This window comes from Tachyglossus aculeatus, chromosome 21 (assembly GCF_015852505.1).
Source record: "Tachyglossus aculeatus isolate mTacAcu1 chromosome 21, mTacAcu1.pri, whole genome shotgun sequence".
Lineage (NCBI taxonomy): Eukaryota > Metazoa > Chordata > Mammalia > Monotremata > Tachyglossidae > Tachyglossus > Tachyglossus aculeatus.
Window position 1 is genome coordinate 47,354,714 of NC_052086.1, and position 16,568 is coordinate 47,371,281.

The 16,568-nt window shown below is 46.6% G+C and overlaps 1 protein-coding gene across 2 annotated transcripts in view; it reads left to right on the top strand.

Annotated features, from left to right (window-relative positions):
• Window positions 1-16,568, top strand: part of GTF3C1 (general transcription factor IIIC subunit 1) — an 88,892-nt gene that overhangs the window by 22,411 nt on the left and 49,913 nt on the right. For both annotated transcript variants that reach the window (XM_038762374.1, XM_038762375.1), the window contains exons 7-12: window positions 2,042-2,209; window positions 8,288-8,403; window positions 9,257-9,569; window positions 10,992-11,209; window positions 12,358-12,506; window positions 13,898-14,051. In XM_038762374.1, the coding sequence (XP_038618302.1) occupies window positions 2,042-2,209; window positions 8,288-8,403; window positions 9,257-9,569; window positions 10,992-11,209; window positions 12,358-12,506; window positions 13,898-14,051 (1,118 nt within the window). The remainder of the gene's footprint in view (window positions 1-2,041; window positions 2,210-8,287; window positions 8,404-9,256; window positions 9,570-10,991; window positions 11,210-12,357; window positions 12,507-13,897; window positions 14,052-16,568) is intronic.

Genomic DNA, 16,568 nt, shown 5'->3' on the forward strand with positions numbered 1-16,568 from the left:
CGATTGGGGCCCCGTGAGGACTCTTTCCCACTGTGAGCCCACTGTTGGGTAGGGACCGTCTCTATATGTCGCCAGTTTGTGCTTCCCAAGCGCTTAGTACAGTGCTCTGCACATAATAAGCGCTCAATAAATACAATTGATGATGATCTCCACGCTAATTCTCCCACACCACCCAAGAAGCAGCGTAGCCTGGTGGGAAGAGCACAGCCCCGGGAGTCAGAGGGCTTGGGTTCTAATCCTGGCTCTACCACTTGTGGGCCGTGGGACTCTGGGCAAGTCACTTCAGTTCTCGGTGCCTCAGTTTCTCTCAGGCCCCCCTCCAGGCTATGCTGCTTCTCGTGCGGAGGTGGGAAAGAGTCCACACAGGGCCGGATAAGTGGGAATGTGATTCTACTCCCTCCTACCGAGACTGTGAGCCCCGTGCGGGATGGACTGTGTCCAACCTGATAACCTCACACCTATCCCATGATTTAGAACAGTGCTTGGCACATAGTAAGCGCTAAACAAAAACAATAATAATAATGGTCATAAAAATAGTACTAATAATAATAACCACCCTCCCAACCCGGTGTATGTCCTTGGCGTCACTCCTATTAACAGTTGCTAATTCCCTGTCGATTAGCACTTGATAAAGCAGGTGTTAGTTTTCCATCCTTGTCCTGGGAAGCCGGGCTTAGTGCAGGGAAGTCATCAGACTGCAGGGTAATAATAATAATAATGATGGCGTTTATTAAGCGCTTACTATGTGCAAAGCACCGTTCTAAGTGCTGGGGAGGTTACAAGGTGATCAGGTTGTCCCAGGGGAGGCTCACAGTCTTAATCCCCGTTTTACAGATGAGGGAACTGAGGCACAGAGAAGTTGACTTGCCCAAAGTCTCACAGCTGACGGTGGAGCCGGGATTAGAGCAGATGAGACTCCTCCTGCCCCTACCTTTCATTCATTCATTCATTCAATCATACTTATTGAGCGCTTACTGTGTACAGAGCACTGTTGCCAACTTGTACTTCCCAAGCGCTTAGTCCAGTGCTCTGCACACAGTAAGCGCTCAATAAATACGATTGATTGATCAGGAAGTACAAGTCGCAACATATAGAGACGGTCCCTACCCAACAGCGGGCTCACAGTCTGGAAGGGGGGGACAGACAACAAAACAAAACATGTAGACAGGTGTCAAAATCGTCAGAACAAATTGTCAGAGCATCATTAACAAAATAAATAGAGTAGTAAACAGGTACAAGTGAAATAAATGGAGTAATAAATCTGTAATAATAGTAATGGCATTTATTAAGCGCTTACCACCTGCAAAGCACTGTTCTAAGCACATCATTAACTAAATAAATAGTAAATATGTGCAAGTAAAATAGAGTAATCTGTATAAATATATATACAGGCGCTGAGGGGAGGGGAAGAAAGTAGGACGGGGGGATGGGGAGCAGGAGAGGAAAAATGGGGCTCAGTGCGGGAAGGCCTCCTGGAGGAGGTGAGCTCTCAGGAGGGCTTTGAAGGGAAGAAGAGAGCTAGCTTGGCGGATGTGCGGAGGGAGGGCATTCCGGGACAGGGGAAGGACGTGGGCCGGGGGTCGACGGCGGGATGGGCGAGAATGAGGTACGGTGAGGAGGTCAGCGGCAGAGGAGCGGAGGGTGCGGGCTGGGCTGCAGAAGGAGAGAAGGGAGGTGAGGTAGGAAGGGACGAGGGGATGGACAGCCTTGAAGCCGAGAGGGAGGAGTTGGGTGATATCACCCAAGTGATACCTTGGGTGTCAGCAGCCCAGAGTTCACGTTTGTAAATCTTTTGGCAACTTTAATGGATTATCTATGAATCTATTGGCAACCCTGGGCACCCTGGAGTAGAGATGTTGCAAGTCCTAAGTATTGTATTTCCATGCCCCCCTCCCCCGAAAAAAGACCAGCCAGCCCGTGAAACAGCCTCGTTCTGGTTTATATTAATTTCCATGGCCTTACCCTTTCCTGTTTCCCTACGAGGTCTGAGGTAATTTGGTTCTTGGCTCAAAGAAAGATAGAGTATGTTTTTCATTCCCAGGAACTGATGTGATGGTTCGGTGCCTCAAGCTGGTGAAAGAATTTAAACGGAAGGTAGAGGACGACCACGACCAGGATGAAGAGGATGAAGAAGAGATGGTGGCCAAAACGGTCCAACCGGTGGATGTTGTGTATGAGAGAGATATGCTGACCCAGGCTTATGAGCTAAGTAGGTAATGTTATCTATCAGGTTGTCTAGGTCAGAGAAAAGAGTAGTAACATTAATAATAATAATAATAATAATAATAATAATAATGTATTCAGGTGCTTACTGTTTGGCAAACACTTTGCTAAGTAGATGCAAGGTAATCAGGTGGATTCAGTCCCTGTCCCCCACAGGGCTCACAATCTAAATAAGAGGAAGGACAAATATTGCATCCCCTCTTAGCAGGTGGAAACCAAGGCACAGAAAAGTTAAGTGAGTGGCCCAAAGTCACACAGCAGACTGTGAGCCCCATGTGGGACAACCTGATCACCTTGTATCCCCCCCCCCCCAGCACTTTGAACAGTGCTTCGCACATAGTAAGTGCTTAACAAATGCCATCATGATTTATTTATTATTATTAAGTGGCAGAACTGGGATTAGATTCATTCATTCATTCAATCGTATTTATTGAGCACTTACTGTGTGCAGAGTACTGTACTAAGCACTTCGGAAGTACAAGTTGGCAACATCTAGAGACAGTCCCTACCCAACAGTGGGCTCACAGTCTAGAAGGGGGAGACAGACAACAAAACAAAACATATTGACAAAATAAAAGAAATAGAATAAACATGTACAAATCCGTAGCTTAATTTTTGAAGTGTTCTCATTGTGAAAAAGGGTTATAAAGTAGACTTTGACCATGCTAGAGTCGGTCTTAAATGTGTTGTGCTTCCTCCCGTTAGGCTAGAGAAGCAGCGTGGCTCGGTAGAAAGAACACGGGGTTGGGAGTCAGAGGTCATGGGTTTGAATCCCGGGTCCGCCACGTGTCAGCTGTGTGACCTTGGGCAAGCCACTTCACTTCTCTGGGCCTCAGTGACCTCATCTGTAAAATGGGGATGAAGACTGGGAGCCCCACGTGGGACAACCTGATCACTTTGTATCCCCCCCAACGCTTAGAACAGCGCTTGGCAGGTAGTAAGCGCTTTACAAATGCCATCATTATTATTATATATGAAGCGCCTAAAGGCTGTGACCAAGGGAGGCCCAGTCTTTCCTATGTTTCTGCTACGGCTAAAGCAAAAAATCCGATGATAGAAAAGCCAATTCTGGCCCAACAGCTTTAAACAGAACGCTCAGAAAAGAATGAGTTTACGTTAGCCTTGCTTAGGGATACTTTCCTACTTATTCAGAGTGAGAAGTATTGAAAAATAAGAATGTTGATTCATTTTCACAGCCTTGTATGTCAATGGTAAAGTCTTTTTGTGAGCGGGTGATATTTGGTACTTATTTTTTTTTTTTGGTATTTGAGTGCTTAGTATGTGTCAGACATTGTTTTAAGCATTGGGGTGGCTTTAAATTAATTAGACTGGACTCAGTCCCCGTCTGAGCAGGAGGGGGAACCGGTATTTAGTCGCCATTTTACAGTTGAGGAAACAGCGGCACAGAGAAGTTAAATGATTTGTCCGAGGTCACACAGCAAGCAGTTGGCAGAGTCGGGACTAGAACCCAGGTCCTGCAACTCCCAGGCCCGTGTTCTTTCCACTACGTGTTCTTAATGGTTCAAAGAAAATTAGAAAACCCCTTTCCAACATCAACTGTTCTTCTGAGAGAGTCTTTGTGGGTGTTCTGAAACTCCTCACCCTGGGCTTCAAGGCTGTCTATCCCCTCGCCCCCTCCTACCTCACCTCCCTTCTCTCCTTCTACTGCCCAGCCCGCACCCTCCGCTCCTCCACCACTAATCTCCTCACCGTTAGGCCTCGTTCTCGCCTGTCCCGCCATCGACCCCCGGCCCACCTCATCCCCCGGGCCTGGAATGCCCTCCCTCTGCCCATCCGCCAAGCTAGCTCTCTTCCTCCCTTCAAGGCCCTACTGAGAGCTCACCTCCTCCAGGAGGCCTTCCCGCACTGAGCCCCCTCCTTCCTCTCCCCCTCCTTCCCCTCTCCATCCCCCCCGCCTTACCTCCTTCCCTTCCCCACAGCACATGTATATATGTTTGTATGTATTTATTACTCTATACATATTCTATTTATTTTATTTTGTTAATATGTTTGGTTTTGTCCTCTGTCTCCCCCTTCTAGACTGTGAGCCCGTCGTTGGGTAAGGACCGTCTCTAGATGTTGCCAGCTTGTCCTTCCCAAGCGCTTAGTCCAGTGCTCTGCACACAGTAAGCGCTCAATAAATACGATTGAATGAAGGAATGAATGCCCCAATGTGCACATTGCATGTTTAGGGGAGAGTGTGCTCCCTTGCCCCAGTAAGGCAACCGTGGCTATGGTGGCTATAGAAGCATCCGGAGCTTTTAGGCTCACAGATCACCGCTCCTCCACTTCCTGCTGGGCTTCCCGGATCTCTTAGCTCTGCCAGAAGCAGAGCAGTTGAGACCAGAAACTACTACTTCTGCTGCTTCCCCAGCCACGGCTCAGTGGAAAGAGCCCGGGCTTTGGAGTCAGAGGTCGTGGGTTCAAATCCCGACTCGGCCACATGTCTGCTGTGTGATCTTGGGCAAGTCACTTAACTTCTCTGGGCCTCAGGTACCTCATCTGGAAAATGGGGATTAAGACTGTGAGCCCCACGTGGGACAACCTGATCGCCCTGTATACTCCCCCGCGCTTAGAACAGTGCTTTGCACATAGTAAGCGCTTAACAAATGCCAATTATTATTATTATTATTACCCCAGAGGCTGTGGCCACCGTGGCAGTCTGGAGGCTGCAGCTGCCCTGCTGGTTATGATAGTGAAGGGAAGCAGCGTGGCTCAGTGGAAAGAGCCCGCGATTGGGAGCCACAGGTCCTGGGTTCTAATCCCAGCTCCACCACTTGTCAGCTGGGTGACCTTGGGCAGGTCACTTCACTTCTCCGGGCCTCAGTTACCCCATCTGGAAAATGGGGATGAAGACTGTGAGCCCCACGTGGGGCAACCTGATCACCTTTTATCCCCCCAGCACTTAGAACAGTGCTTGGCACATAGTAAGCACTTAACAGATGCCATCATAATTATTATTATAGTGGCAAAAGCCATTTCTATTAATAATCGTGGTGTTTGTTTAGCGCGTGTTAAGGTGAAGGGCCCATTCGTACCCTGGCAAATTGTCCGGGATATCTTGCATGACACCTTTGAGGAGCCGTTGGATAAAACGACTGAGAAGCAGCAGTGGCTCAGTAGGAAAGAGCCCAGGCTTTGGAGTCAGAGGTCGTGGGTTCAAATCCCGGCTCCACCAATTGTCGGCTGTGTGACTTTGGGCAAGTCACTTCACTTCTCTGGTCCTCAGTTCCCTCATCTGTAAAATGGGGATGAAGACTGTGAGTGCCGTGGGGGACAACCTGATCACCTTGTAACCTCCCCAGCGCTTAGAACAGTGCTTTTCACATAGTAAGCGCTTAATAAATGCCATTAAAAGAAAAACAAAACATCTCATTCTGTTGGACGGAGAGCTCACTATATAGTCGAAAATCCACGAACCTACCTCAATTATAAGTAAGCCATTTCCAGTATCCCTTTAACTTGGAGAATTTTTGTCTTACTGTTCCAGTCCTGACCTGGACTACTTTTCACCACATCTTTGGGCAACTATCATCTGTCTATGGCCACCTATCAGCTATCTCTGGGCATCTGTCATCGCACCTTAGGCAAGCCACTTCACTTCTCTGGGCCTCAGTGACCTCATCTGACTCCCCCTTCTAGACTGTGAGCCTGTTGTTGGGACCATCTCTATATGTTGCCAACTTGTACTTCCCAAGCACTTAGCACAGTGCTCTGCACACAGTAAGCGCTCAATAAATACGATTGAATGAAAGAATGAATGTACCAGGCACTGTATTAAGCGCTGGGGTAAATACAAGATAATCAGATCCCACATGGGGCTCACAGTCCAAGTAAGAGAGAGAACAGGTTTTGATTCCCCGTTTTGCAGGTGAGGGAAACTGAGGCACGGAGGAGTTAAGTGACTTGCCCAAGGACACATAGTAGGCAAGTGGCGGAGTTGGGTTTAGAACCCAGGTCCTCTGTCTCCCAGGCCCATCAGCACAGCTGTTTTTCTAAATTTGATATTTATTTGGTTGATATGGTCTTAGATGTGTTTAGATCTGTTTATCTGGTTTTGATAATTTGTAACAGCTTCAGCAGTAATTAGTGATGGTATTAGTAATGCTCTGCACACAGTAAGAGCTCAATAAATACGATTGAATGAATGAATGAATGAGTGTTGGGAAGGGCTAATGATAATGATGGTATTAGTTAAGTGCTTACTATGTGCAAAGCACTGTTCTAAAAGTGCTGGGGGAGATGCAAGGTGATCAGGTTGTCCCGCGTGGGGCTCACAGTCTTAATCCCCATTTTCCAGATGAGGTAACTGAGGCACAGAGAAGTGAAGTGACTTGCCCAAAGTCACACAGCTGACAAGTGGCGGAGCCGGGATTAGAACCCATGACCTCTGACTCCCAAGCCCAGGCTCTTTCCACTGAGCCACGCTGCTTCTCTTCTGTGATGTGCACACTTTCAAAACTTTAAAAACGTGCATTAGAGGGGTAGTGATTCTTCCTTTGAATCACTCTCCAGTGCTGTGCTCCTCGTACAGTTCTTGTACATACCGATATTCTCCGAACCACCCAGACACCAATAATAATAATCATGGTCTTTAAGTACGTATTTTGTGCAAAGCACTATATACTAAGCACTGGGCTAATTAAAAGATAATCAGGTCCCACATGGGGCTCACAGTCCAAGTAGGTGAGAGATATTCCTTCATTCAGTCGTATCTATTGAGCGCTTACTGTGTGCAGAGCACCGTACTAAGCACTCGGGAAGTCCAAGTTGGCAACATCTAGAGACGGTCCCTACCCAACAGCGGGCTCACAGTCTAGAAGGGGGAGACGGACAACAAGACAAAACATGTGGACAGGTGTCAAGTCATCAGAACAAACAGAATTAAAGCTTAATTGCACAGCGTTGACAAAATAAATAGAATAGCAGAAATGTACAAGTAAAGTAGATAATAATAATAATAATGATGGCATTTATTAAGCCCTGTTCTAAGCGCTGGGGAAGTTACAAGGTGATCAGGTTGTCCCACGGGGGTTTCACAGTCTTCATCCCCATTTTCCAGAAGAGGGAACTGAGGCCCAGAGAAGTAAAGTGACTTGCCCAAAGTCACACAGCTGACGATTGGCGGAGCCGGGATTTGAACCCATGACCTCTGACTCCAAAGCCCGCGCACTTTTCCACTGAGCCACGCTGCTTCTCCTTGTACAAGATCACCTTGTAACCTCCCCAGCGCTTAGAACAGTGCTTTGCACATAGTAAGCGCTTAATAAATGCCATCATCATCATTATTATTATTATTATTATTATAAATCTGTAGAAACATATATACAGGTGCTGTGGGGAGGGGAAGGAAGTAGGGCGGGGGGGTGGGGCATCATTATTATTATTATTATTATAAATCTAGAAACATATATACTGGTGCTGTGGGGAGGGGAAGGAGGTAGGGTGGAGGTGTGGGGAGGAGAGGAAAAAGGGGGCTCAGTCTGGGAAGGCCTCTTGGAGGAGGTGAGCTCTCAGATATAGGTATTTAATCCCCATTTTAGAGATGAGGAAACCGAGGCCTCGAGAGGTTAAATGTTTTGTCCAAAGGCACCCAGCAGGGAGGTGGAAGAGGTGGACTTAGAACTCCCAGGCCCCTCCTTTTTATACTAGACCACTTCTTACGAGAAAGCAGGTGGCATTATCCTCATTTTTCACGGAACAGGGGGCTTAAAATGGGGCAGCAACGAGAGTTCCCTGAGGCTTAGGGAGGCAGCCAAGTGGAAACTCACAGCCGGAGCCCCGACGCCTTTCAGTTCTATCGGTAGTTTGGACATATTTAATATAGTTACTGCCGATGAATAGATCAGAAGCTGGCCCCATAGTGCAGGCTGATTTCATTTGGAGTAGAGATCAGTCTTCTGAGTTGAGACTGTGGCTGCCAGGAGGTTTCGCTACGTTCCCAGATCTGTATCCCCGGAGGAGAAAGGCAACTCACCTGAACGACGACTTCTGCACTCCACCAGCTCAGGTACAGCCTCCCACGGGGTTGGGATTCAAGCCGCTTCCTCCTTTTTCAAAACAGTTGAAAGCCGAGGCACAAAAGGAATTTCCCAGGCCGAAATGCGCATGGCTATGAACGTGGGAAAGCTGGAAGCCCGGATGCTGTGTCGTCTTCTTGAGAGATACAAAGTCGTCAAGGTGACTCTGCGTTTGGGGCCTCTGGTTTAAGTTTTGGGAGATTTAACGGAGACGTAGGATTTCTTGGCCACGTAGAGGATTGGCCTGTTTGACTGTCTAGTAGGAGTGGAAATGTGGAAGATCATCAATCATCAATCGTATTTATTGAGAGCTTACTATGTGCAGAGCACTGTACTAAGCGCTTGGGAAGTACAAATTGGCAACATATAGAGACAGTCCCTACCCAACAGTGGGCTCACAGTCTAAAAGGGGGCTCACAGTCTAAAAGGGGAAGATGTGTCTTGAGAATTTCAGGAAATCCTTTTGAGTATTTAGGGATGCTCATATAATCGCTCCCTCTTGCTACTGGTCTTTACACCGTCTCTCTGTCCTCCCTCCCCAACTGATGATGGAGTGACCAGGGGAAGAGTAAGAAAGTAAAATAGTAAAATCCAATTGAACCGTTTCGCCGCTTGACAACGGTTCTGCTTAACGGTGCAGCCTGGGGGGAAATTGAAGTGTGGCGAAAATGAGGTTTGGGAATTCCACTCGTCCAAATCCATCGTGACCATGGCTAATCAAGAGTGGTACTTTCGGTTTACAGAGCATTTTGCCATTATTTCATTAGCTCGTCCTCATGATGACTGTTGACTGGTTAAGTGGCAAAACTGGACGGCACCCAGAAAATCAGAACTGGAATTCGATTTTCTCAACCTTAAGTAATAATGATGGCATTTATTAAGCGCTTACTATGTGCAAAGCACCGTTCTAAGCGCTGGGGAATTTACAAGGTGACCTCACTGATCTTTGCCCTAGCTCAGTGAGCCTTACTGCCGAGACAATGTACCCACTCTATTAAATCTGATTTCCTCAGGGCTTCATGGAAGACGAAGGTCGGCAACGCACAACGAAGTACATTTCCCACGTCTTTGCCGAAGAGAGCTTTTTAAGCCAGCAGTATGAGAGGGAAAAAGCCCGGAGCGAGCACTTAGCTACAGTGAGCTTGGCTCCGGTGCACGAAGAATCCCTTCCTCTGGGCGGAGAGGAAAGCTTCCTCTCGGAGTCGGACAATGACGAAGAGCACGGCAGTGGTAGTAAAAGAAAAGGGAAAGGGCCACAAAGTGAGACCGAGTCACTGGTGAAATTCGGTTTCGGGGGTGAGGCGCGGCAGTCGACTCCAACGAAAGGTACGCCTTGACGGAAAGCTGAAATCCCTTTCTGGCGATGAGTATCCATGAACGATCCGCTCGGAGGCTGCATTGGGAAGACAGGGCTCTCCCTAAGCCAACAGGGCTAATTTGGGTGGGCCTTGGGGGTTTCTTTTCCAAGTACACGTCACCCACTGGAGGCTCCCCAAACCAGAGATAATAATAATAATAATGTTGGTATTTGTTAAGCGCTTACTATGTGCAAAGCACTGTTCTAAGCGCTGGGGTAGATACAAGGTAAGGAAGTGTCAGAAGTGGGATTCGAACCCACGCCTCCATCCGGAGACCAGAAGCCTCAACTAGAGGAAGTAGATCAGATCAACTAGATCAGGTAGCCCCTCCATCTGCATCTGTAACTCAACGACCCTGGGCTAATCTTTCCTTAGAGATCAATCAATCATATTTATTGAGCGCTTACTATGTGCAGAGCACTGTACTAAGCGCTTGGGAAGTACAAATTGGCAACATAGAGAGACAGTCCCTACCCAACATTGGGCTCACAGTCTAAAAGATGTTAGAGATGTTTAAGGAAAGAGGTTACGGGCTCTCTCAGTGGCTTTTCCAGGGTCTCACCATCACTGGTGAAGCAGCGTGGCTCAGTGGAAAGAGCCCGGGCTTTGGAGCCAGAGGTCATGGGTTCAAATCCCGGTTCCACCAATTGTCAGCTGTGTGACTTTGGGCAAGTCACTTGACTTCTCTGGGCCTCAGTTACCTCATGGGGATGAAGACTGTGAGCCCCTGTGGGACAACCTGACCTCCTTGTAACCTCCCCAGCGCTTAGAACAGTGCTTTGCACATAGTAAGCACTTAAAAAGTGCCATCATTGTTATTATTATTATTAATGGGAAGTTTTTCTGCATATCTGCCCTGAGCTCTTTCCGCTGCAGCTGAAGCAGAGTCCTCCAGTGGAGGAGGAGGAGTTGGGGTGATATTCCTGAAAATAGGGAAGACATGCAAATAGGAGAATAGTTATCGTCTGGTGTTTTCTGTTCTCTTCTTGGGTGATATGGTCGTCTAATGTCGGTCATTATTATTATTATTATCATAAGGGAATTTGTTAAGCACTTACTATGTGTTGTCAAGCACTGTTCTGTGCACTGGAGTAGATGCAAGTTAATCCGTCAGAAAGAGTCCTGTCCCACATGGGGCTCTCAGTCCACATAAGAGGGAGAGCAGGGTATCGCATCCCCATTTTACAGTTGAGGAAACCGAGGCACAGAGAAGTGACTTGCCCAGGGTCACTCAGCAGGCAAGGGCCAGAGCCGGAATTCGAACCCAGGCCCTTGGACTCCCAGGCCCGTTCTCTGTCTACTAGGCCAGACTAGTTCCTAATGTGGGGGATTATTCTAAACCCTGTCGCTACGCCTTAAACGTGGCACGTTGTCCTTCTTTTTTCTAAAGCCGGAGGTAAATTCTTAGGCCTGCACTTGATGAAGATGAAGAAGCCCCTTTCTATGGACGTTATTGACGATGTTGACGAACTCTCAGGGGAGTCCGCGGATGTCGACAGCAGTCTGGATGCCACTCAGATGGATGGCAACAGCTCTCTCAGCACACATATCGCGGATGAAGACGGGGATGTGGCCATGATCGAAGAGGTCAAGCTTGACAATCCAAAGGTGAGAGCGTATGTCTGGGGTGTTTTGGTGGTGAGCCGGCTGGGTGACATTCGCCGGAAGGTGAGCGCTAGCGTCGTGGCTTACCCGGTTTTGTGCATTTCTGTAGTAAAGGGTCTGTGAGCGGGTTAGTGTCTGTCAAATTGGAAGGAGAGAAAAGTACTTAAATAAATAATTGCACTGTTTTACCCCCGTCTCTTGCTTTAAGTGATGTACCTCAGCCTCTTGGGTTTTCTGACCAAACTAACTGGCCACAAGATTCAGACATGGATAATACCTTAGGACACTTAGTGACTTGTTATATTCAGAAATGCCTATTTCCTCTTCACTCTCCATGTAGCTTAAACTTTTCTTTTGCCATCCAGTCGGTAGTCAGCTTTATGAAGTTTCCACGGTCTGGTGGCCAAAGGATAAAAGAGGATTTTTCTCTCCACTTAGTGACCTGTTCACTTGTTGATCTCCAAGCTGTCCCCTTGGTCTAGTCCTAGCCTCAGTTGATTACCCCACCCTGGTTCTCCTGAGGGTACAGGCTAGGACACTTAGTGACTTGTTATATTCAGAAATGCCTATTTCCTCTTCACTCTCCATGTAACTTAAACTTTTCTTTTGCCATCCAGTCGGTAGTCAGCTTTATGAAGTTTCCACGGTCTGGTGGCCAAAGGATAAAAGAGGATTTTTCTCTCCACTTAGTGACCTGTTCACTTGTTGATCTCCAAGTTGTCCCCTTGGTCTAGTCCTAGCCTCAGTTGATTACCCCACCCAGGTTCTCCTGAGGGTACAGGCTAGGACACTTAGTGACTTGTTATATTCAGAAATGCCTATTTCCTCTTCACTCTCCGTGTGGCTTAAACTTTTCTTTTGCCATCCAGTCGGTAGTCAGCTTTATGAAGTTTCCACTGTGGCCAAAGGATAAAAGAGGATTTTTCTCTCCACTTAGTGACCTGTTCTCTTGTTGATCTCCAAGTTGTCCCCTTGGTCTAGTTCTAGCTTCAGTTGATTACCCCACCCTGGTTCTCCTGAGGGTACAGGCTTGAACGTCTTAAGATGATACATTTATGGAATGGCCTTCACTAGCAGTCGCGGCTAATCCGTTAGGAAGTTATTTAAGACACCTGAGTTTTGTGCACATGCTTGCCCTGGTGATATCCTAGGAGAATAGAGCTCTCCAGAAGAAAAAGAAGGGGAAAGGTCGCAAGTGTACGGCCCTGGAGAGATCGCATGAAACGTACCGGCTGCTGAAACGCCGAAATATGATCGTTGAGGCCGTCCGCAACCTCCGCTTGATTGAGAGCTTATTCACGTAAGCTATTGACTTTTTTTCGGTTACTGCTAATATAGCGACACGCGCATCAAAGGTAGAAATGACTTATTTGGAAATGTAGATACTACTTATTGACACTGCCTTATCAAGTCATATAAGCACCCCTCCCCTGCAGATCGGGCCCAGGGAAGATCCTTATCATCCGACAAGGAAGAGAGTGAAACATTTTAGCAGTGCCATGACAGACGTGCAACATTTGGGTAGACTTCACGTCGGAGTTCAGATATCCAACAGAGGTTGACTTTCAAATGGGAGGGGGTGGGTGGAATCTCCTCATCCGTGGGGACACTTAGGAGGACTCTCCTTCAGCTGGAGCAGAAAGAACTCAGGACAGGCATGCGGAAAAACTTCCCAGTGATTGTGAGCTACTGGAAAAGCCAGACATCTCTGAGGGTTAGATTAGCTCAGGATGGCCAAGTGGCACAGTGAAATGTTCTCTATTTCTATTGACAAAAGGCTGGGAAGCCTCAGAGAACTGCTTACAGTGGGGTTTAGGGACTTCCCTTCCAAAATCTGACCGGGATTTTCAGTCTGGAATACAGCGGCCCTGACTCTCTGTTCACTTACCCTCACAGTGTCGGCCAACGGTATCATCATCATTGGTATTTACTGAGCACTTATTAGGCATGGAGCACTACTAACCGCTCGGGAGAGTGTAGTACGACTGTTGGAAGATACGTTCTCTGCCAACAACGAGCTGCTTTTGATCTCTGTCTTCAGCAGCACAGTTGCTGAAAGAGAAATGGCGAGTGTGTCTACTGACTTCTGCATTAGGGCTACATCTTGTTTCTGAACCTGTAATTATGAAGCGACCGTGTTCTTCCTTTAGAAACGTGGGACTCTTGGGGCAAGGAGGTAGAGAACAAAAATTGTCAGGCCCTAGAAAGGAAGGAGTCAGCAAGATGAGGCGGAGGGAAGAGAGGAAGCAAGGAAAGGCAGTAAATCTATTTGCAGTATAATGACTTTAACCGGTAGGAACTGATTTATTTAGACTTTCGAGCTTTGTGGACAAGTTCAACCAGAACATTCTTTATCAGATTGTTAAATTAGCATCCAAACTGCCTGGCGATTTATTTCCATCATGACACCCTCTACGTTGCAAATCATATTCTTCTAGCCTCCACCACTAGACTGAATAGGAATGTAAAATAGGCCGTGGGGGATAACTCTTGTCAACAAAGAGAAAACTTCGCGAACAATTCAAGAAGCCTCCTGGACTGTAACTTTTTTTTATTTTCCAGGTGAAAACAATTCTCTTGGCTCTTGCATGGTTTCTGTCAGACCCAGCAGCTTATCATGGTTTAATAAGAGATAGGTTTATAGGTTTGAGAATTGGAGGTTTGGAATAATCTGTTAAATTGAATGTGCAGGCTTCAGAAAATGATTATGGATCAGGAGAAGCAAGAAGGTATATCCACCAAATGCTGCAAAAAGTCCATCGTTCGCTTAGTTCAGAAATTGTCTCAAGAAGGACTCCTGAGGCTCTATCGCACCACGGTCATTCAAGATGGTGTTAGTAAGAAGGTAACCATTTTGTCTTTTTCCACAGGTGGGGAACAGATTGTCTTTTACTCGTTCCCATGGCTCTACCTCCGTTTTATTATAAGTAATAAATTATAATAATAATTTAGTAACAATAATAATTACTTTATTATAGATTGTTATATATAGTTGTCCTTCATGTGCAAACCACCACCACTCAGTGTGAAATTTACTTGTCGGGAGCTTATCACTTATTTAGCAAAGTGTCTTTATTTCTTGAAGATTCAAAGGGAGCAGAGATTATTCTCCTTTTTTTTAAAAAGGAGAAAATTGGGGCACAGAGATGGAGGCTGATTTGCTTGGATCCTGGAGTGAAAAGCAGCGTGTCCTAGTTTATAAAGAACGGGCCTGGAAGTTAGAAGGACCCAAGTTCTAATCCCAGCTCCACCACACGTCTGCTGTATGACCTTGGGCAAGTCACTTAGCTTCTCTGCACCTCAGTTACCTCATCTGTAAAATGGGGATTAAGACTGTGAGCCCCATGTACGGACAGAGCAAGTGTCCAACCTGATAAGCGTATATCAACCCCAGTGCTTAGTACAATGCCTGGTACATAGTAAGCCCTTAAAAAATACCAACAAACAAATGAAAAAAAAAACCCCACAATCTGTTTAAATAGTAACAAAGAAAAGTTAACCGTCCTTTTGAGCAGCTCAAAGAAATTTATGACTAATGGTATCCCAATGGGATATTTCCAAGACAGCTTACAATTTGAAAGTGGAAAACTGAGACAAAGCTTCAAGACAGTTTTTCAAGAATATCTGAGGGAAATCCTCCCAAGGCAAATGATGGAAGCTGTTTGATTAGATCCAGTTGTAGGGTATCTTCTAGGGAATAATAGGTCTCTTTTGTTCATTAATTTATCTGTTTCAGTGAAATATAATGTTGTAGTCCATTCCCACAGCAACCATAGCTCAGCCACTTTGCACATTTTATAAGGCATAAATTTTACAGGGTTTAAGTACCACGATAGTGGGATTGTACTCAGATAGTATGAGAGACACTGGGGAAACAATCACTTCTAATTTCCTGACTTTTGGGATTAATTTTCAGTTCCTGACTTATCATCGCTTTGGTGATGATGTATTTTTTCCTGTAAGAAGGGGATAGTAGTGTGGGCTGGAAAGGTCATTTCTTTGACCTCTCATAATAATAATAATGGCATTTATTAAGCACTTACTATGTGCAAAGCACTGTTCTAAGCGCTGGAGAGGGTACAAGGTGATCAGGTTGTCCCACGGGGGGCTCACCGTCTTAATCCCCATTTTACAGATGAGGGAACTGAGGCACAGAACTAACTACCCAACTACCCAACGTCTAATATCTCATCGAACTACCCAACAGAGGCTTATCTTTCAATGGGAAAAATCCTCTCCAATCCTACCCCAAATCTTTAAATGACGTGGTAACGGAGCGGTACAGGGAAGCGAAAGGCGAACCTGTGCTTAATAAAGCATTAATTTCTGAGGCGCATTTCCTCCGAGGAGCCCAGAGGCCCTAGGCGACTATTATCCTCTCGGCATCGTAATAACTCTGTGAAGTTAGGTGAAAGCTTTTCATTCCATTTAGCAGATGGAGAAACCCGTACCCGGAATGGTTTTGGCAACTCATTCACCGTCGCAGTGTGGCTGGGCAGCCGGGCTGGGAACAGAATATTTATTTCTCTATTTATTTATTTATTACTTGTACATATCTATTCTATTTATTTTATTTTCTTGGTATGTTTGGTTTTGCTCTCTCTCTCCCCCCTTTTAGACTGTGAGCCCACTATTGGGTAGGGACCGTCTCTATATGTTGCCAACTTGTACTTCCCAAGCGCGTAGTACAGTGCTCTGCACACAGTGAGCGCTCAATAAATACGATTGATGAAGACTCTTGACTTCCACTCAGCTTTATCCTGTTGCCATTAGCAACAGATGTAGCTGCTCCCCCTCATTGACCCACACAGAGTTCGTCCTGTGGCCTCAAAAACCTAGAACCAACCCCTAATTATGAAGTGAGTAGTACTGGCCTCTCATTTCAGAGGAAGTAGTGTAGTCTAGTGGAAAGAGAAAGGGCCTGGGAGTGAAGAGAGCCTAGGTTCTAATCCTGTCTCCACCGTGGCCTACTCTGTGACAAGAGGGCAAGTCACTTCACTTCCCTGTGCCTCAGTTTCTTCAACTGTGTATCGTACCCTAGTGTTTAGAAGAGTATAGAGAAGCAGCGTGGCTCAGTGGAAAGAGCCCGGGCTTTGGAGTCAGAGGTCATGCGTTCAGATGCCGGCTCCGCCACTTATAATAATGATGGCATTTGTTAAGCGCTTACTACGTGCAAAGCTCTGTTCTAAGCGCCGAGGGGGATACAAGGTGATCAAGTTGTCCCCCGTGGGGCTCACAGTCTTCATCCCCATTTTACAGATGAGGGAATTGAGGCCTAGAGGAACTAAGTGACTTGCCCAAGGTCACACAGCAGACAAGTGGCGGAGCCGGGATTTGAACCCGTGACCTCTGACTCCAAAGC